Source organism: Eptesicus fuscus, chromosome 22 (genome assembly GCF_027574615.1).
Source record: "Eptesicus fuscus isolate TK198812 chromosome 22, DD_ASM_mEF_20220401, whole genome shotgun sequence".
NCBI classification, from domain to species: Eukaryota; Metazoa; Chordata; class Mammalia; order Chiroptera; family Vespertilionidae; genus Eptesicus; species Eptesicus fuscus.
This window is the reverse complement of record NC_072494.1, coordinates 17,922,839-17,944,760: the sequence shown is the minus strand read 5'-3', so window position 1 is coordinate 17,944,760 and position 21,922 is coordinate 17,922,839. Positions and strand designations below refer to the sequence as shown.

Here is a 21,922-nt window from a genome sequence, read left to right as displayed (position 1 = left end):
CACTTCTATTCAACATTATATTTGAGTTTCTGTCCTGTGCAGTAAGGCAAGAAAAAGAAATAAAAAACACCCAAATTGGAATGGGAGGGAACAAAAGCTATCTTTATTTTTAGACATGATTGTCTATGTAGAAAGTATTATGGAATCTACATAAAAGTTCATATAACAGATAATTGCATTTCTATATTTTAGCAATAAACAGTAGCAAATTAAAAATTAAACTGCTATTTATAATAACATCCCACATATTAAATACTTAGGATAAATCTGAAACAGGATGGGTAAGACTTATACACTAAAAAACTATAAAATACTACTGAGAAATTAAAGAAGATCTAAATAAATGGAAAGATATAGTGTGTCAGAGGTTGGAAGACTCAACGTGGTTGTGATGTCCATTCTCCCCATGACAAAACACCCTTTAAAAAGTTTATTAAAGTTTGTTCGGCCTGCAAAGCTGTCCTCCCATTTACTGTCCCATCTTCTTTATACTAAGCATCTCTAAACTTGCCAATTCAGACTTTTAGAGTAAGATTCTTATGAAAAAGGAGATGCTGAGTATTTTTCATTATTTGGACTTTGAGTCAAATGGGCCAGAATTCATTTTTACATCTACAGGAAGGGAAAGAGCAGCTATGAGATTTTATATGTGTACATGTATAGGCATATCAGTAATTGAACTTCTAGGCTGAACTCTGAGACCCAAGAACCCGCTCATTAATAAAATGCAAGCAAAACAGGTAGAAGAAGCAGTGGAAATAAAATAATTTTAAACAAGTTGTAAAAAGGTTGTGGTCTGTGAGCTTCACTGACTGCTCTTGTCCTGATTGGCTTTACTGTCCGGTCCCATTGGGTCAAGATGGCCTTTCTGGCCCCATCCCACTTTCCTGGTCCCATAAGTCGAAACTGATATGGGCTGCAAGGACCAAAGAACACCTGCAGCGCCAGCTGGGGATCAGTCAGGAAGAGCCATGGTATGTTAGGCTTGGCCCCTATGAAGGAGCCCAGCTCGTCCATGTATGTGATGTAATCTGTCTGCAAAGTCTGGCTTTGGCCAAACCTGAGGAAAGAAAAGAACATATAGCAATGAGAAGCACCAATTTCTTATTTTCTATCTCAGAAAAAGTCAAATTTTAGTTAGCACCTCTAGTAACACCCACACTCCTCTCTTTTGCCACAACATTAAATTTATAATTTGTTCTTTGGCTATAAATAAGCTTTTATTTTTCTTTCCTTCCTAATCTCTATTCAACTTTAATGTCATTTTAGGCCTTTGCCTCTGGCCATGTGACCTGAAGTGAACTGGGTTCTCAATTTGACTGATTAATTTAGTTTTCTCTTTAATACATGATTTTTAAAAAAATATATTTTATTGATTTTTTACAGAGAGGAAGAGAGAGGGATAGAGAGCTAGAAACATCGATGAGAGAGAAACATCGACCAGCTGCCTCCTGCACACCCCCCACTGGGGATGTGCCCGCAACCAAGGTACATGCCCCTGACCGGAATCGAACCTGGGACCCTTGAGTCCGCAGGCCGACGCTCTATCCACTGAGCCAAACCGGTTTCGGCACATGATTATTCTTTTTTAAAATTTATTTTTGACTCTAGTTGACATATAATTTAATACTCTAGGTTCATCCATGTTGTTGCAAATGGCAAGATTTTATTTATTTATTTTTTTTGTCGCTGAGTAGAATTCCATTGTATAAATGTACCACATCTTTATCTATGGATGGACACTTACGATGCTTCCATATCTTGACTATTTTAAACAATGCTGCAATGAACATAGGGGTGAATATATATTTTAAGATTATTGTTTTCATTCTCTTCAGATAAATACCTCAAAAGTGGAACTGCTGGGTCGTACTGTAGTTCCATTGTTAATTTTTTGAGGAATATCTACTGATATTCATAGTGGCTGCACTAATTTATAATCCCACCAATAATGCACAAGGGTTACCTTTTCTCCACATCCTTGCCTACACTTGTTACTTATTGTTGTTTTGGTAATAGCCATTTTGACAGGTATAAGGTGATATCTCATTGTTGTTTTGATTTGCATTTCCCTGATGATTAGTGATGTTGAGTGTCTTCCATGTGTCCTTTGGCCATCTGCATATTTTTGCAGAAATGTCTGTTTAGATCCTCTGCCCATTATTTAATCAGATTTTTTGTTTTTGCTATTGAATTGTATGAGTTCTTATATATTTTGGATAGTAACCTCTTATTGGACATATCATTTACAAATACCTTCTTCCATTCAGTAGATTGCGTTTTTGTTTTATTGATGGTTTCTTTCACTGTGCAAAAGCTTTATTTTTCTTAAATTTATTGGGGAAACTTTGGTTAATAACATATAAATTTTAGGTGTACAACTTTATAATATAACATCTGCATACTCTATTGTGTGCTCACCATCCCAAATCTAATCTCCTTCCATTATCTTGTTTACCTTTTTCATCTTCCCAGCAACCCCTTCCTCTCTGGTAACCAACAGTCTGTTGTTTGTATCTATGTTTTTTTGTTTGTTGCAAAAGCTTTTTACTTTGATCTAGTCCCATCTGTTTATTTTTCCTTTTGTTGCCTTTACCCAAGGAAACGTGTTAAAAAACATTGCAAAGACTGATGTGAAAGCATTTACTACCTTTGTTTTCTTCTAGGAGTTTTATGGTTTTAGGACTTAAAGTTAAGTCTTTAATCTTATTGTAAATAAGTTTATTTTTGTATATAGTGTAAGAAAATGGTCTAGTTTCAGGCTTTCTTGCATTTGTCCCATTTTACCAACATCATTTATTAATGAGACTGTCTTTTCCCCCATTATATATTCTTTTCTCCTTTGTTGTAGATTAATTGACCATAAGCATGGTTTTTATTTCTGGGCTTTGTATTCTGTTCCATTGATTTAGGTATTTGTTTTTGGGTCAGTACCCTACTGATGTGGAGTACAGTTTTGAAGTCACAGAAGGTAATACCTCCAACTTTGTTCTTATTTCTCAAGATTTCTTTGGCTATTCAGGGTTTTTTGTGGTTCCATATAAATTTTAAGATTATTTGTTCTAGTTCTGTGAAAAACACCATTGATATTTTTATAGGGGTTGTATTGAATCTGTAGATTACTTTGGGTAGTATGGACATTTTAATGATATTCTTCCAATTTATGAACACTGTATATCATTCCATTTATTTGTGCCTTCTTCAGTTTCTTTTATCAGTATCTTATAGCTTTCTAAGTATAGGTCTTTTGCTTCCTTGGTCAAATTTATTCCTAGGTATTTTATTCTTTTTGATGCCATTGTACATGGAATTGTTTTCTTAATTTCTCTTTCTGATAGTGTGTTATTTGCATACTAGAGGCCAGTGCATGATTAAATCGTGCGGGTAGGGTCCCTAGGCCTAGCCTCCTGCGATCAGGGCCACCTTCTGCCTGTTCGCCAGTCCCCAGGCCCAATGCTGCCTCTGCAGCCGACACTGAGCTGCCAGGCTGTTGGGATCACCAGCTCATCCCCAGCCGCTGCCGCTGCTGCTGGGGCTTGAGGCGCTGACGAAGGGGAGCACGGCAGGGGTTCTGGGTGCACACACGTGCACCAGGCCAAAAGCCTCCGGCAGAGGCTTTTGGCCTGGAGCCGGTGGGGACAACCGGCTCCCCGCCTCCGATGGCAGGGGAGCCGGGTGTCCGGGGTGTCCGAGGCAGCCCCCCTCAGCGGCTGCCAATCCGGCCGTTGAAGGGGGGGGGGGTAGAGGCGCCGGGGGGGCGGGAGTCCCGCCCCACGCACCTCTCAATGGCCGGATATGCCACCCCGAGTCCCGCCCCCCAGCCTCCCGCCGCCCAATCGTGGGCGTAGCGGAGTGATGTTTATTTGCATATTACCTTTTTATTAGGTAGGATAGAAATGCAACAGGTCTCTGAATATTAATTTTATATCCTGCAACTTCACTGAATTCACTTATTTGAATAGTTTCTTGGGGAAATCATTAGGGTTTTCTATACAGAGTTATTACATTATCTGCAAATAGTGACAGTTTTTCTTTTCCTTTTCAATCTGGATACCTTTTATTTATTTTTTCTTGTCTGATCGCTGTGGCTAGGACAGACATGTGGCTAATGAGAAAGGAGCTTTTCGGGAAAGTGTTACAGTCATTTCTCAACATCAGCACTACTGGCATTTTGAACTGGACACTTCTTTGTTTAGGTAGACTGTCCTGTGCACTGTAGGATATGTAGAAACATCCCTGCTCTCTAACCATTAAATGCCAGTAGCATGTCTTTTTCATTTGTGATGACCAAAAATATCTCCAAATGTTTCCTGGGGGGCAAAATCACCCATTTGAGAATTTAGTCTTATACTGGAGAAATGTAATGACTATTACTTTCCCACCTAGTACTGTTTGATTATAGTTAGTCTTTTAATTGTTTCATTAGCAAGTACAATCTCTTACCACTTGAGTTTCTTCCCCATTTTCATATCAATATCATCCATCATTTCCTTTGTAGTTGGCAGGGTACATGAGTCTAGAGAAGAAATGAAGAGAGAAATATTGAAAAAGACAAATCGGAAATGTATAATTGACACATGATGAATTTTATTCAGTATCTTTAGTAGAATAAAAATTCATAGAAAGAAAGATTTGAGAAGCCAGTGAAACCTGCTCTGGGAATCACAAAGCTGGTCTGCAATGAGATAGTGACAGCGGAAGGGTTTGTAGCTTTACATCACCCAATCTCATATTCCTGTGACCTTATGGAGGGCCTCATCCTCAATATACTCAGGAACCTTCATGCACATAATAGCTAAAAGAGTTTCTTCAAGTTTCTTGTCTACCTCATCTTATTAAGGATTCTTTCAGGAAATAATCTGGTGAAATAGTTCACTCTTAAGGGACATGGCAATGAAAATGGGACAGTAGACAGAAGCATGGTTTTTTTCAGAATCAGCCTGCAGCCAAAGAGGATATTGTAAGGTCTATAAATATCTAATCACTATGTTGTACACCCAAAACTAATATGATATTGCATGTCAACGGTAATTGAAAAAAAAATAAAAAAATTTTAAAAGGGGGCAGCAAAATCTTTTTTAGTTTTTTGTGATTTTTACTATATCAGCTAAGGTTTTTTCCAATTGCTGATGGTAGCTCGTTGGCCTTTGTAACAATGGCAAGAAGTTATTGTGACATTCACAGTGTACAAACACATCCCAGTCCTTGTTAGCATCTTATCTCAGCGTAGTGGTGCACTGTGGTCAGATATTTGCTGTACTTCTATTAGAATTTTAATCATTTTGTTTGATGTTGTGTCCTAAGTGCCAAGACAGAGCCTGGCACATAGTTAGTGCTCAACTAATATTTGCTGAATGAATAAATGATACCCTTTTTTTCTTATAAATTTTTTTGGGTTTATATACTGTATCAAATCTTCTTACAATACCTCAGGCACGAGGCACTGTTGTGCCTTTCAAGAGAAAAGACAATGCGAGTATTTTATAGGGGGCACCATTATAAAAGATCACATGACAGGGCTTTTAGCGGTAATTCTCCTTCAAGGTACACATGAAAGAAAAACTAATTTATTCACAACAATTTTAGAAAACATATACATACATTCTACTAGTATGATTATAACACTTTCTTCACTATCTGTAGTCTAAGCTTTTATGAATAGTATGTTAAGTAAGGTATTCCTATATTGGCCAAGACTCTTGAACCCTTGAATGAAAGGACACTCTTAATGACAGTGATGATCAATATTAAATTAAATCAATATATTTGAGACATTGCCTTTTTCCGTGTAATTCTTATATTCTTGATTTTTTCACTTGTAGCCCATGGAGACCATGGATCTAAGAGTGGAGGATAGGGGAGAAGATTTTTCATAGAGTAGGAGTGAGCTGACATTGTTATTCTGACACACATGGATAGCAAGAAGGCCTGCAGCATGTACTTGACATGACCTGTCCAACCTTTGCCATGTACTTTGACATTTTAGTGACCCACTGCTATCCTTCTCTTGCTTACAGCCTATCCAAGTCCTTCCAATTCTCCCACTAGAAGTCTAAGCTCTTTAAAACAGCTTATATGGGCCTTCCACACTCTGGTTCTTTCCTCCATTTCTTGCCACTCCCTGCCTCTGCTTTATATTGCCTCACACCAAAATTTTTCTGGATCCTCACACACTTTATGCTGTTCTCACATTTATGCCTTTCCTCATGCTGTTCCCTCTTCATGGAATAACTCACTGTCTAGCTCCCCTCACTGGAAAACCCTAAAATTTCCCCTATTGTGGCATTTCCCTCACCCTACTTTAAATTCTCTGAGGTCGAGCAGCATGTCTATCTGGTTTCCTTTATATCTCTAGCCCCTAGCTTGGCATCTCAGTAAATGTTTGCTGACTAAATGAATGAAAGAATGGCCCACCTACTTGCAAACACTTTAGCAGCCCAGCGGGCTTGCTGGTCCGCTGTGGGGATGGCAGCCCCAAGGGACTGGACTAAGCCAATCACGGCCAAGGTTGGCTTCTCCATCATTGGGGGGAAGATGCCTTTAAACAAGGTGACCTCATTGTTTCTGCTTTTGATGATGGAGTCATCAAGGAAGGGGTAGGCGTATGCATAGCCTGTTGCAAAGATGACAACGTCAATGGCCTCAAACACGGTCCCATCCTCAAACACGGCTGAGGTTTCTGTGAACTCCTTCACACCAGGCTTGATGAACAGTGTGCCACACAGGATGCGTGATGGGAGCTCATCATTGAACACAGGCTCTTTCCTCAGGGCACTGTGCAGAAACAAGAGACAAGGCCTTTGCTGTAAAGTACATTATTTCCAAGAGATATCTACAACAGCCCTTAGTATTGCAGCCAAATTGGAGCAGGTGAACATCAGCATGAGGACAACGAACTCTCTTCTTTTGGGTAATTCTTTTCCTATTGCCTAAAGCAGTTCTTAAGAATTTCTGTCTGAGCTGCCTCTTTTGGTACCTGGAAACTTGAAAATTCTCTTATGGGTATGTACACTATTTGGAAACTCATCAAATAGGTTAGAATAACACTAATTCGGAGGCATAATAAAGTGGTTGAGTGTTGACTCTGGAGCTAGATGACCTAAATGTTTAACCTAGCTCCAACTGTTTCTGGCTGCTACTTCTCTGCACTTGTTTTCTTTAGTGTGAAATGGGGATACCATAGAATCTACCTCATAAGGTAGCTCTGAGAATGAAACAATGTTCTACAACGCACTTAAAAGAGTTCCTGGCACATGAGAGCATCATTATTATAAACTAAAGGCCCGTTGCACAAAGAGATTCGTGCAATAGGCCTTCCTTTTCTTGGCTTCCAGCACTGGTTTTCCTCCGGCATCCGGGACCCAGACCTTCGCTCCAGCCAGAGTCTTCCTTCTTCATCTTTGCTGCAGACTCTGGCCAGAGTCTGCCATCTTTGTCTTTGCTGCAGACTCCTGGAGTCTGCAGTCTTGTCTGTGCTGCAGCACTCAGCTCCTGTAGATCCCTTCACACCCCCACCCCCACCCCCGACCTCCCTCTCATAGTGTCCTGCCCTGCTTGGCCACTCCGCGCCTGGAGCAGCTGGGCGGTGGCAATCTTTGGCTCTCTAATTTGCATACTCACTCTGATTGGCTGTGGGCGTAGCAGAGGTATGGTCAATTTACATGTTTGTCTATTATTAGGTAAGATTAACTATTACTGTAACTAAGGTCTCATTGTACCTGACGAAATCAGATTTGTTGTGGCGGGATATTTTATTGCCACGCCTTTCATCAACTGTGGTCATAGAAGAAAGTATAACAACTTGGATACTGCACTTCTGTTGCCAAAATTCTAGGCCTTTTTTTTTTTAAATGATATTCTTCATTTTGAGTTAACTTTCTTTCAGGGCTTTGGGAATTTCTTCTATCTCAAACCCTAAGGAACTTTATAAATCTTAGAATTTGTCCCTATACTTTCACATTGTCCTCCACCTCTATAACCCTGCACTCTCTTCTTTCACCTTATAAGGTGACAACAAGTAGGTCACAGTGAACTTGTTTTTCTCTCCCCTTTTCCACCTCTGCTCTCCAAGGCAGGAGTGAGAGTATGCCAATGCATTAGGCTACTTGGGACCCTTTCTGGGAGGGAGCTTAGTTGTGGACTTCCAAAACTGTGTTTCAGTTGTCTCAAGAACAAAGGCAAAATACAATTTGCAGTTACTGTTACAGGACAAAAGAAATCTTAACTAGCTCGAGCTTTAGAACTTCTATTACATTAAACATAATTTTAAATGCATGAAATCACCTTTTCTTTTTTCTTTTTTCATTAGGGATCTAGCAGTCTGCCAGACTAGGTAGCATAAGTGCTGTGGAGTGAGGCTCTGGCTCCCAAGCCTGGCATTTGCTATTTCAATTTCCAGTTCCCTCTTATTTTTCCTTAACCCGTTTCTCTAAACACAATGAAACACTTTTGCTAGCATGGGCCAAATATAAAATTTCTCTGTGAATCCTCTCTTTTCTTACCCATTTAAATCTTTCTTCTGTTGATACAGTGATTCTTCTACCTGGAATGCCTTACTCATTAGAAGGGGTTGGGCTCTGTCTCCATAGAGAAACACATAAATGAATCTCATTACATTTATTGATTTCATCAGTTCTGTGGATCTCAAATACCTGACGTGTCCCATGCCCTCTGACCATCCTGAAGAAATGCCAAATCTTCCATGGAGGAGGAGGTTTGTGCTTTTGTTTTGAGACTTCCTACTTGCTAAGACATGTTAATTGCTCCATAGAACCATATTAAAAATTTGAGGCTATTAAAAAACAATATTTTGTGAAACTTGATAGTTTACAAAGTAAGTTGTATATATTTTTAATCTTACTGAATACCACAACAGTCCTGAGGAGTAGGTATTATTATTTCTATCCCCATTAACCCATAAGCATGGACAAGATATTCCTTAAAAAATAACAACACAATTTAGCCCTAGCCAGTTTGGCTCAGTGGATAGAGCCTTGGCCTGTGGAGCAAAGGGTCCTGGGTTTGATTCCAGTCAAGGGCATGTGCCTTGGTTACAGGCTCCTCTCTGGCCCAGGCCCTGGTCAGGGTGTGTGCAGGAGGCAACCAATTGATGTGTCTTTTTCACATCATAGTTTTTGTCTTTCTTCTCTCTTCCACTCTCTCTAAAAATCAATGGGATATTGGGTAAGGATGAAAGAAACAAACAACCCCCCCCTCCACAATTTATGCCCAGTCAGTGTTGCTCAGTGGTGGGGCATTGACCTATGAACCAGAAGGTCAGGGTTTGATTTCTGGTCAGGACACATGGCTGGGTTGTGGGCTTGATCCAGTAGGGGGCATGCAGGAGGCAGCCAGTCAATGATTCTCTCTCATCATTGATGTTTCTATCTCTCTCTTCCCCTCATTCCTCTCTGAAATAAATAAAAATATATTTAAAAAACCACAAACACAGTTTATGAGTTGGCTCAGCCCACAAACCTCTGTCAAGATTGTAGCTACTACAACTGAATCCTGCACATCAAGGTGATCTAGCTGCCTGCTCCATCCCCATTTTGTACTCTTCCATATGCCTTTCCCCACTTGACTAATTTCAGTAAGATTTTTATCCCATACCTGATCTCTGGGCTTACTGTGTCTCCTTTATATTCCTCTATTTAATCCCACCAGCCTCAGTGAAATAACTAAAATAAGATCTAGAGAGAAAAAATTCCACTTAAACTAGTGTCCCATTCTTTTGAATGATAAGTACGTATTATTTGCAGTACCCATTTAAAGGCATCAGGCCGTAGTTCTCATGCTTAAAGCATGTGTTCATCTTCTTCACGTATAACCAATCAGAGAGGAATGAAGGAAGGGCATTCTGGAGAAAGGATGCAAACCGGGTAATATACACCATGTCCCAAGGATAGCCGTCATCCCAAACCCGGCTCATGACCCAGGAACCACTTCTGGTGCTGATCATGACCTGGTGGGGAGGCAACATTGATTTCAATATCATTATGTGAGAAATAAGCAGATACAACACAATTCTATGGACATATCCATGTATTTATTTCCTTTTCTATCCAGGCAAGAGCATATCTAAAAAGGTGGGTTCATAATTGAAACTAGGTAGAGGCAGACTACTCCCCCGCTCCACCCTAGAGGGCTAGTGCATAGTTGTTGAACGAATGAGAACTTGCTATCTCAGAACCAGAGGGCTCTGTATTCAACCATGACAGATTTCATCTTCATACACTCAGAGGATAAGATGGTAGGTCAGGTAGAAACCAGCTAACCCAGTGGACCTCAGTGGTGGTAGTTGCTGGGTTGTGTGGGGGAAATGTAGCTGAATCTCTAGCTGAAATGAGGCTGAGGAGATGCCAAGGACTTAATTCTGTTCTCTGTCCTTGGTTTCCTTTGCCATTTCTCTCTACACACCTACCCAGCACCTTGTGGGGCAGCCCACAACATGGCAGCTGCCTCAGCCTGGAGTCAAGCCCGGCTGTCTGTCTATTGTACCACTTTTGTAATAACCCAAGGGAAAAACCCTTAGCTTTTCTTTCCACATATTTATGAATTTATTTATTGAGCACCTATTTCCTTAAAAATATGCTGCTTCTTCAGGGTCTACGGTCATGTATGATGCAGCCTGGAGTCCTCTGGGAAGCCTTCCTTGGCTCCCTCCAGGCTAAGTTAGGTTCTTCTTTCATGGTGCTGCCACTGCCACAGCTAATGTCACTGATGTCTCATTACTTCCTTTTGCAATGGTGTGCATACCTATCATCCCAACTCCACCCATTGCCTGCTCTTTGAAGTCAGGACGTAGTCTGACTTATTTTTCTGTTTATTTATAAAAAGTGCCTGTGCCTGGCTGGTGTGGCTCAGTCTTTGAGCATCAATCCATGAACCAGGAAGTCATGGTTGGATTCCTGGTCAGGACACATGCCTGGTTTATGGGCTCGATCCACAGTAAGGGGTGTGCAGGAGGCAGCCGATCAGTGATTCTCATCACTGATGTTTCTCTCTCTCTCTCACTCGCCCTTCCTCTCTCTGAAATAAACAAAGAAAAAAAAAAAAAAAAATCTGAAACTCCTACATTAAAAAAAAAAGTGCCTGATATTGGTTGAGCAGTAGCTGTTGAATAAACAGTAGTAACAACTATATCTTGTGTATCTTCCAGACCTTCAGAGTCGTAAGAGATAAGAATTACTATTAAATAAGTAAAGGTAGAGCCTGACTAGCCACCAGTTTGCTTGGAGGTGATCAGAACCTAAAATTAGTAAAAAAAATGCACACTTACATATATGTATAGCACATGCACTTACCTCTGGTTCCAGCAGAACGCACTTACATAAGAGCATGGGCCACATTACCTTGCTTCACAGGGAGAATGTCTATAGTCTTCCCTGATTTAATGGGCATATATAGCAGGGGGATTCCTTGTGGTAAGACATGGCAAACACTGTCCTCAGTGTTTGGTTTAGTAGCACAGCTGTATTCCAGGTGTGTTTTCCCCAAACATTTCTGATCATTTACCTGTGTAGCCAGACGACTGAGCTCAACAGCAATGTCACATCCTGAGTTCCCCAGGCCAATCACAAGGACTCTCTTCCCCTTGAAGGCTTCTGGGCCCTTATACTCCCGGCTGTGGAGGTAGTGGCCCTGAAACTGGTCTAGGCCTAAGTAGAACATGGGGAATAGTGTGAGTTGATTTTAGAAGAAATTATAAAGACTCACATATTTTGATATTTTTATTTTTAAACCTCCTATTAGCAGTCTTAATTTTTAAGAATAGCCCCTATTTGAAATGCATTTATTCTTTTGATGGTTTTTGATAAGAAACCTTCCAATAGTTACTATTAGTGCCTTTAAGAAATGCTTAAGATATGAGAACTTTTATTTTGTTAATCCTCACCAAGGACATTCCCCGCGGCCCCCCTCCCCCAATTGATTTATTTAGAGAGAGTGGAAGGGAGGTGGAGAGACAGAGAGAAACATTGATGTGAGAGAGACACATCAATTGGTTGCCTCCTGCGTGCATCCAGACCCGACCCAGGGATTGAGCCTACAACTGAGATATATACCCTTGACCAGAATCAAACCTGGGACCCTTCAGTCCGTGGGCTGGCACTTTAACCACTGAGCAAAACTGGCCCAGGCGAGAACTTCTAGTTTGATAATAATAATAGCTAATATTTATTGAGAACTTACTGTGGGCTGGGCCCTCTGCTAAAGGCTTTATATATTTATAACATCTCTGAATGATAGCTATTGGCATTATCTCGATTTTAAAAGACAAGGAAATTGAGACAAATAAGTGACTTACTAAATTCACATGGTAAGGAACCAGTGGAATAAGGAGTTGAGCCCAGGTGTTCTAAGCCTACACTATTTATTGTAAGCCTAAAGGATATATATTGCCTCTTAATATTAGTGGTTTTGACCTATTTTCCCAGAATCTCTACTCTTTTAATTATCTCGGCCTATGAACATCATGCCTTGAGATGGGAACTCTAATGTTTTTGAGTGGACATGTGTTTCTGTTGGAAGGAAGAAAGAAAGGCTATTTGTGTATTGTATTTATTTGACATTTGCTACTTTCGTATAGTAATGGAGTGTGCCAACACACACACACACACACACACACACACACACACACACACACACACACTGAGAATTTTAAAGTTAATTTGAAAAATGTGGACATATATGAAATTAGAAAACCCAAATTTCCTCTATAAATAACAAATGTGTTTATGTTATAAATAAGAAAATGACTTTCTTTAAACAATTTTGCAGTTGGACTTTTATTTTTGTGAATGTATCACTTCACTCAGAGATCCCATGTGCTGTAAGGACTTACATTCGAGTCTAAGATATGACCTGTGTCTTCATCTTAACTCTGACTTACAGGTCCTTGATTTGTTTAGTATAGAGGTCCAGGAGGCCAATTATTACTATATTTCACGTAGCATCAAACTTAAAAATTTTGTTTTGAAATCTTTGAGACCTTAAGAATAATCAATGTACAACCTATGGAAAGATCTACTTCAACATTGACGTTTGTGTATAAGTCCCAAAATTATTACATATTTTCCAAACTTACCAGGAAAAGAATCATTAGGCAGATTGGGGTACACATGATGTCCTGAACAAACCATTACAGCATCAAAAACAGTTGATTCCTGCTTCCCATTCTTTTCTGAAACAACTTCCCATTGACCAGTAACTAAGAAGCTGGGACATTTCTTTACACTAGAAACCAGGGTCTTAAAGAAAATCAGAAAGAGATTTCTTTTAGTTATAATTCTATATCTAATGTTTTAGCCGTGTTTCTGTGGAGGAAATAATTGTTATGAGCTCTCCTGGTCATTGAGAAATGTATGGGAAGACATTCAAATAGGAGTCACAGTGAATCTTCAAATCTCACAAGGAAAATTCCTTACTGGGATATCTTTACTCTTTTGACAAGTAGTTAGTAAATTTGGGATATCTAACAGTGGGTATTCTGGAGGAAAATGCCATGTCATTTGCAAGTCTCCCATCCTCCACGACTTTCATGAATTCTTCCTCTTTGTTCTCACTTCCCATCTATTCCATATGTATGAGAATGTCTTAGGCTTCAAGACAGTCTCTCCTTTGCTCTGAATAGACACTCTTCCTTTGGAAATGTTAGCCACTTTCACAGTATCATTATTATGTAAGTATATGTAAAAAATAAAATAAATTGATATTAAATACAATTACAATAATAATTTATTATAATTAATTAAACTATTTTAATTCATAACATTTGTTATAATTAATCATATTTGGGACAATATATAATATAATTTTATTTATTATTTGTTATTTTAATATGACAAATAAAACTATATATGTAATCCCAAGTCATAATTTTTCTGATTGTTTTTTGAGGTATATGTGCTCTGTATTTAACAGTAATGAATTGAGGTTAAGAGTTCTAAACAAAGGTAAAGCATTGTTTTTATTTACAGAGTCAGTGCCTCTGTGCCATAATTCCCAAGGCTCCTAGTCTAAGGAGCTAAGTGGGTGGACAATGCTGGAAAAAACTGTATTAATCATTCAATTAAGTTGCTACTTTCTTCATAATGGAAGAATTTCTAATGAATGCCATGCTTTCTTGAGCCACAAAGTATTGACATGAAGTATAAATAAGAACTAGAGAATTTGAGATTGTTGCTAAAATATGAGAGCATGAGGGTGGAATGCACACTGTGGCAGCATTTTCTGTAGCATTTTAAAAGCTCTCAGAGATTCATGGGGAACATGTTTAGGGACAAAAACAAAACAAAACACATAAACAATGCATGAATACCTTACAATCTGCACCAACACAGCTTACCTCCAATGGGGGTGGTGTCCAACCATTTGACTCTGATTTCTCTAGGTGAGTGCTGTGGCCTTGCTTTTTCTCTAACCCATATACATTTTTATGTCAACAGCACAAGTTACAAGGCTCATACCTCAAACTGTATATATCTTAAAAGATTATTCTTTTCAGCAAATGTCCTTATGTATTCCTGGAGCTTGCCATGGTGCAGGAAGTTGGGGTAATCCTCAGGGTATGGGAAGTCTGGAAAGCACATCATCTCCTTGGAAGAGTTGGTGAATACAGACGGGTAAATGCTGGCTCTGTCTTCTTCTACATGTTCCTGGAAGAATAACAAAGCTTAAAAAGGAAAACAAGAATGGTGTGGATATTCAATGCTCTGATGACTGAAAGCTTTTTAATATGTAAAAGAAAATAATAAAACCTCCTAAAGACCCATGAAAAAAATGAACAGGTCTCTGTAAGATCTGGAAAGAAAGCCATAGCTCCTGGCTCAGAGTTGGCCACTGTCAACCTTTGTCCTGTTATTCTAATAACCCACACTATTAGCTATGTTTTTTCAGTCCCATAGAGTTTTCTTTCTTTTTTCAATCAGAGCAGTGATTCTGATCTCATGCTCATGTTAAACACACACACACCCACACACCCACACACCCTCCCACCCTCCCTCCTTCCCTCCCCACTAACCCCTACTAAATCATCCGAAGGAGGCTGCAGCTTTTAGCCTACTTAATTGACTATATGGTGTTCAGCAAGCTCTTCAACAGCAATAGAACCCTCTGTTGAAGTAGTTTCCCAACATGGATGAAATCAGAATCACCTTAGACCATAGATTCTGGGTACTACCCCCAGAATTCCTGACTCAGTGTGTCTGGGATGGAGCCTGAGAATTTGCATTTCCAACAATTAGGCAATTGTTGATGTGGCTCGTCCAGGGACCGCATTTTGAGGACAACTGTTTTATTGGAAGTGAACTCTGTGCTTGAGTTCCCTAGCTCACCAATTAGCGGCTTTCACTCTTTACCAGGCTTACAACTTGTGTTCCTTGGGCACTTCATTTTAAAGTCACTGTGCAATTGAAAAGCAGCTTCTTTTGAGAATTGGTTGAATGCTTACTTGAAAAATCAACATTTCCTCTCTGTTGCAAGCACAGGGCAGAAGTTCACACAATATGCTGCTTTAGAAGTACCTTCAAAAGTTGGCAGCCTCAGCTTCCCCAAATCCTGAGGGAACTCCCATGGAATGATGGAAAAGCAAGGAATGTCATGTTGATGTTGGACTCCAGATATGTGTCTCCTGCCAGCCCCAACTGACCTCGGGAAGATTGAGACAAAAAGTACTGGAAAGAATTGGGAAGATTGTGTCTCTTGGGGCTGCCTGAGCCCTCAGTGTTTTCCCTGAAGTTGGAAATAACACTTAGTCTGCTCATGGTTGCTGTAAGCTCAAATTTAAACTTTTAAAACCTCAATTGGAAGTTTCTGCTAAGGTCAGAAAGAAGGTGAAGGCTCATGTTTGGGAGGTTCTCGCGTCTGTTTTCCCTGTTCCCCACAGCTGGTGCCTTTCATTGACAGTTAAGAGAAGAAGGGTTGAAGGAGGTTTCTCAGCTGTCCATTGAAGGCAGGGAGGGCTGAACTGCAGGGTGGGGACTAGCTACAAAAATGTAAGATTCTGCTTTTGAATTATTTCCATGTTAAATGAATCTATGCCCTTTGGCCCCTGGACCCCAGCCAATCAGAACACTGGGAGAAGAATGTGTGTCCTACAGCCCCTTGGATTTTTCCCCCTAAGAGGCTGCTCTCCAAACAAAAGGAAATAGATGTATTGTATAACAACAGACAATTGCTCCAGAGAGCTCCCATTTTCATTATTTCAATATGTTGGGTGGTTCAGTAAGGCAGAAATTAAGCTCCGACTCTGCCTCTGGCTGAGAGAGCTTGCTCTAAGCCCAGAGATCCAAGCAGCTGCAGGCAATTTCTCACCGCCTGCCTGCAGTTATCACTGCATCCATGTCTCATCGTTGCTGCTAGAACATAAGCAACTTGAGGGCAAGGTCAGAGGCAAGTTCAAGAATGCTGTATGTGAATTTTAGTAGTCTGCCTTGATCTCCTTTCCTTTTCCATCTCTGCTTATCAGTCTCCTTTCTCTTGATCTAAATACACCCTTGAGGTCCAGCTCAGAAATTGCCTCCTCCCTCATGCCTTTCCTTGCCTTCTCCCTCACCAACTGGAAATCATCTCCCTCCACCATGCTCTGATGATCTTCACTGCCCTCATCACATGTTCACTTGTATTATAGCTATCCTAATGCTTGTTTTCTCTCTGCTTTTGAAATACTGGCTGCCTGCCGTACCTCTTATCTGCAGCTACACTTAACACAGTGCCATATACATAATTACATAAATATGTATATTTGTTGAATGAATGAATAAGTAGAACAAATGTTCAGATAGTTCTATTCCCCCCGCCCCCTTTGCAGTCAAAATATTATGACCTATTGTACTCAGGTTGTTGAGCAAGCTCTTATTACAACAGATTAAAATTGTTTGAGGCCAGGAGGCCCTGTTAGAGAGTATGTGAAACTTAAAACATGCCCATACTCAACCTTCTAGTGTGTAAACCCAATTTGACTTTTATTTTATAGGAAAAGCACACAGTGAAAAGTTCAGAATGATCAGGTTTCTTTCTTCTGGAACACCTTTGCCTAACAGGACTTGCAACACGATAGCTTATATAATACATTTTCCAAAAATCCCTCTCTGATCATACATTGTACCAAGCCACTTTTCTTTGAAAAGGAGGAAGGATTGTGGTATGTGGAGGGGGCTAAAGTTTACAATATTTGTATATATTTACAGCCACACAGAGCCTTTGATATAATTCTGCTTATACACATGACCTCATGGAAAGGAGACATCCCTTTTGTGGATAGCCCAGAATCTGACATTGCATCTTACCGACCTATCATCTGATCTGGCTGCACTGGTTAACTTGGACCTCTGGGTACACCACGTTTAGTGCCTTCTCTGGAGTGCTGGTTACCCTATCTAGAAACCTCTTCCACCTGATACTGTCACCCTGTTGGACACTGTGCATCTGCAGGGTGCCATTCACAGGCTACAGTGGGAATGGCATTCTCTGCAATGTGTCACCTAGTGGACATCCTTCAAGTCTCAGCCAACAGCCATCCGTGCAGGAAGTTTTCCCTGACCTGCTGAGATTTCAGTAGTCCACCCTCTTCTAAATCTTAAGGCACTTGCTCATTAACAGTCACCACGTTGACAATCTAGTTGTAAGGTTCCATAATCTCATATTTGAAACTCTTCTGGCCACATATATTTTAGAATTTATAGACCTGGGATGATTTTCCATAACACTCCTTGGGAGATCTTGTTGGGGGGGGGCACCCTATAAATAAAATGCAATAAAATTCTGCAGAGAAACACAAAGTGGAGCAAGTGAAGACTATAAATAGCCTTGTGGGTTCAGCTCATGCTTTCTGACCGTAAGACTTTAGGATACATTTGCTATCAAAGGAGCTTTTGCCCATTTTTGATAAAAGGATTGTGGACCTATATGGTGGCTTGCTTCACCAGATGGAGCAGAAACTATATATGTAGAGTGATTGTGTCACCTTTATTAGTCTTCTTAGTACCTAGTACACAACTCTGCCAAAATAGATGCTCAAGCAGCATTTAATTATTGCTAATGAGATAACAGAGAACCATTTCATGATTTAGGCAAAGCTGGCCATATCTCCCTGAGCAAATGTAAATAAAGAAAACTGACCCAGCTGGCATGGTTCAGTGGTTGAGCGTCGATCTTTGAACCTGGAGGTCATGGTCGGAGCACAGGCCCAGGTTGTGGGCTTAATCCCCAGTGTGGGACGTGTAAGCAGCAGCCAATCAGTGGTTCTCTCTTGTCATTGATGTTTCAATCTCTCTCTCCCTCTCCCTTTCTTCCTGAAATCAATAAAAATATATTGGGGGAAAAAAGAAAACCAAATTCTTTTAAAAAAAAATCCTTACCTGAGGATATTTTTCCACTGATTTTTAGGGCGAGTGGAAGAGAGAGGGGAAGACAGAGAAATATCATTGTGAGAGAAACACATCAATTGGTTGCCTCCTGCACGTGCCCAGGGCCCTTGGCCAGAATTGAATCTGGGATCCTTTGGTCCCCAGGCTAACACTACCCATTGAGCCAAACAGGCTAGGGCAGAAGACTGAATTCTTAAAAAAAAACACAACCTCTTGATGATTCCCCAATGAAAAATAAAAATTAATGATCTTATAACTTACATAATATTTTCAGGATTATAGGACCCCTAGTTTTAAAAAAATATGTTTTCATTGATTTTAGAGAGGGAGAAAGGGAGAGGGAGAGAGAGAAACATTGATGTGAAAGTGATACATCATTCGGCTGCCTCCTACATGTCCCTATCAGGGATTGAGCCGGCAACCTAGGCATGTGCCCTGACTAGGAATTGAATCAGCGACCTTTTAGTGAATGGGACAACACTCATCCAACTGAGTCACACTGACCAGGGCCCCAATATTTTATATGTAAGCTTTTGAGGTGAATACAAATGTGTTCTAAATTCGCACTGATAACTCTATTATAGCAACCTTTTGTAGCAGGTTGGGTTATAACAGACTAGGTGAGAATACATTTACAAGGTGAATGATGTGGATATAATTAATGTCTTTAAGCCAAACACATATCAGCTACATCCAATAACGATGGTTGGGGAATTCACAGCAGAAAGGCTAAATTTTTTCCCAAACTTGGCTTTTGAAATTTAAAAATTGTGTTTATACTGAATATTTCCTTATTATATTATTTCTACAACAATGAGGCTGAATGGCAGAGGCAATCTGTTTTTCCTCTGGATTTGGAACTCGCAGAGTATTCAATAATGACACAACCATCCCACACAATCCTATCTAATAATAGACAAATATGCAAATTGACCATACCTCCGACACACAAGCCACGCCCACAAGCCACACCCACCATCCAATCAGAGCGAGTATGCAAATTAACCCAAACCAAGATGGCTACAGCCACAGAGAGCAAGGTTTCCTAGGTAACAGAGGAAGCCAAGCTTTCCGCCAGCCATTGCAGGCCTAAGCCTCCACTCAAGCTACAAAGTTTCAATTATAGAAGGTAAACAAATTCAAACAAATGGTGGCAGAATGGAGCTTGAGAGAGCAGGCCAGGGTTGCCAGCGGCAACAGGGGAAGCAAAGCTTTCACACACCCTGGCCGGGCCCACCCACTTAAGGCAACAAAGTTTCAATTATAACCCCAACACAAATGGCTGCGGGCCTCAGAGGGAGCCAAGGTTTGGCTCCGCTCCAGGCTACAAAGTTTCAATTGTAGAAGGAAAATAAATTCCAGATACCAGGGCCTCCGCTTGCGTTGCCAGGGGGCGTGGCCCACCTGCAAACCACTACAGGCCCCTCGCTCAAGCCACCCCACGCCCCAAGGGAACCCCACCCTGATCAGGGACACCCTTCAGGGCAAACCAGCTGGCCCCCACCCCTGTACCAGGCCTCTATCCTATCTAATAAAAGAGTACTATGCAGATTGACCATTACTGCAACACACAATATAGCTGCCCCCATGTGGTCAAAGATCCTGCCCCCATGTGGACACAAGATGGCCACCACAAGATGGCCAGCAGGAGAGGGCAGTTGGGAGGCACCCGGCCTGCAAGGGAGGGCAGTTGAGAAGGACCAGGCCTGCAAGGGAGGGCAGTTGGAGGTGATCAACCCTGCAGGAGAGGGCAGTTAGGGGTAACCAGGCTGGCAGGGGAGGGCAGTTAGGGGCAAACAGGCTGGCAGGGGAGTGGTTAAGGGGTGATCAGGCTGGCAGGCAGAAGCAGTTAGGGGCAATCAGGAAGGCAGGCAGGCAAGCAGTTGGGAGCCAGCAGTTCTGGATTGTGAGAGGGATGTCCGACTGCCCTAAATGGGCAGTTGGACATCCCTTGAGGGGTCCCAGATTAAAGAGGGTACAGGCTGGGCTGAGGGACAACCCCCTCTCCGTGCACGAATTTCATGCACCGGGCCTCTAGTCTATATTATAAAAGGCCTGTGGCTGTTAACGCTGTAATGCTGTAACGACCAACGACTGGATGGGGAACCACGGGGAACCGGGTGGGTGGTGGTGGCCGGAGCAAAGCAGCCTGGGTCCTGGGTGCCTGGCGGCTGGCGCCGTGCGATTTTGCATGCTGGGCTTCTAGTCATTTATAAAAGCTTATAATGCTTTCTCAGTAGACATGAGTTAATTATAGAATCATAACCCATTAGAAATGGAAGACACACTAGAGATAACTTAATTTCCAACCTCTGCATTTGACAAATGAGCATTTGAGTTCCAGAAAGAAAAGTGACTTGCCTAAAATCTATCTGCCCAGAAAACCTAAGAGTTGAGACTAGAACTTGGGACTTCTGACCCCAACTAGGTTCTTCTTTTTCTTTCCCCCCATGTTCCTAGGATTTAAGAGCAATAGGGATAGATTCCTGTCAGTCACATGGGGAGATAGTGGGGTGATTTTCATTTAATTACTGACTAATTAGCACTCTTTGCAGCCTTGAGATCTGGGCTCTGTCAGACCAATCACAGTATTGAATAAGCTGGAGGCGTCCTTTTCAGAAGAAGCTCTGCTGGTGTGAAATAGTTCTGAATGATTGGACATTAGTGAGATGAGATTTTACTTTCCAGATCTGGAACTTTTGTGACCTTCTTCCAAGTCCGAATTAGAACTGATTAGATTTAATTTGCTGTATAACCCATCTCCCTTCTATTGGTGTTCCAGTGTTGTGCCACTCACCGAGAATTTCCACAGGCCTCCAACATCATTGCTCCTTTCAAAGCAGATGGGCTCCAGCCCCTCTTCCAGACAGCACCGTATGGAGGCCAAGCCACTGACGCCAGCTCCGATTACTGCCACCTTCTTTGCCATGCTTTCCTGTCACAGGGTTAATCAGTCAGAGCTGCTTCAGTGGGGTAAAAGATAAGAGTCTTTAGCTTTAAACTCTAGAGCCGTTGTAATTCAATAACTAGCAGAATAAAATGCTTCAATAGTCAAGTTTCAAAGTCTCATGCACTTGACTGCAAGCCTTGCATACAGAGTTTTGGTTTGGCATTTGGAAGCAACCCATTTAACAAAGCCAAGTGATTCAATGCCAGAGTCCTAGGGAGGTGAGCCAGATCTCCAGTCACTACAGTTGAGAGCCTTAGAGTTGAGAGCTGAGCTTTTCCTTATCAGCTCTTTCCCCCAGCTGTTATCCTTACCTTTGTTGTTGCTCCGAGGATGGCTGAGGTTTAAGTGTCAGGATCCTTACCTTAACAGAAGAAAATAGAGAAGCACATTAACAATTGATGCTCATTATTTTTTACCACCTTTGTGATATTAAGATTCTAAATCTGGTTTCTTCTCCTGATTATTCAAGATGCCAAACACAGCCAAGTCAGTGATTGCTAGAGCAGGAAGGACCTTGAAGGTCATCAGTCCAGTGCTCTCAATGAAAAATGAAGCAATGGTCACTCCAAGATTAGAAATTTCTTATTCAAGGTCTCAGAGCCAA

The 21,922-nt window shown here is 41.1% G+C and overlaps 1 protein-coding gene across 1 annotated transcript; it reads right to left on the bottom strand.

Moving 5' to 3' along the window:
• Positions 1-157: 157 nt before the first annotated feature.
• Positions 158-21,297, bottom strand: LOC103289954 (putative dimethylaniline monooxygenase [N-oxide-forming] 6). Its single transcript, XM_008145839.3, has 8 exons — positions 21,166-21,297; positions 14,469-14,657; positions 13,088-13,250; positions 11,518-11,660; positions 9,765-9,964; positions 6,419-6,774; positions 4,444-4,516; positions 158-1,060 (listed from the first exon to the last, which is right to left on the bottom strand). The coding sequence occupies exons 1-8, from the start codon at positions 21,295-21,297 to the stop codon at positions 718-720; spliced, it is 1,599 nt and encodes a 532-aa protein (XP_008144061.2). The 3' UTR covers positions 158-717.
• Positions 21,298-21,922: the final 625 nt, after the last annotated feature.

What these genes read in the sequence shown, in the direction of transcription:
- LOC103289954 (XM_008145839.3), bottom strand. Translation starts at nt 21,297, where the DNA reads ATGGCAAAGAAGGTGGCAGTAATCGGAGCTGGCGTCAGTGGCTTGGCC. An exon ending in GCCTAATGATTCTTTTCCTG is followed by an intron (nt 11,661 to 13,087) that starts GTAAGTTTGGAA and finishes TGTTCTACTTAG; the next exon opens with GCCTAGACCAGTTTCAGGGC. An exon ending in TCAGTCGTCTGGCTACACAG is followed by an intron (nt 9,965 to 11,517) that starts GTAAATGATCAG and finishes CCTCCCCACCAG; the next exon opens with GTCATGATCAGCACCAGAAG.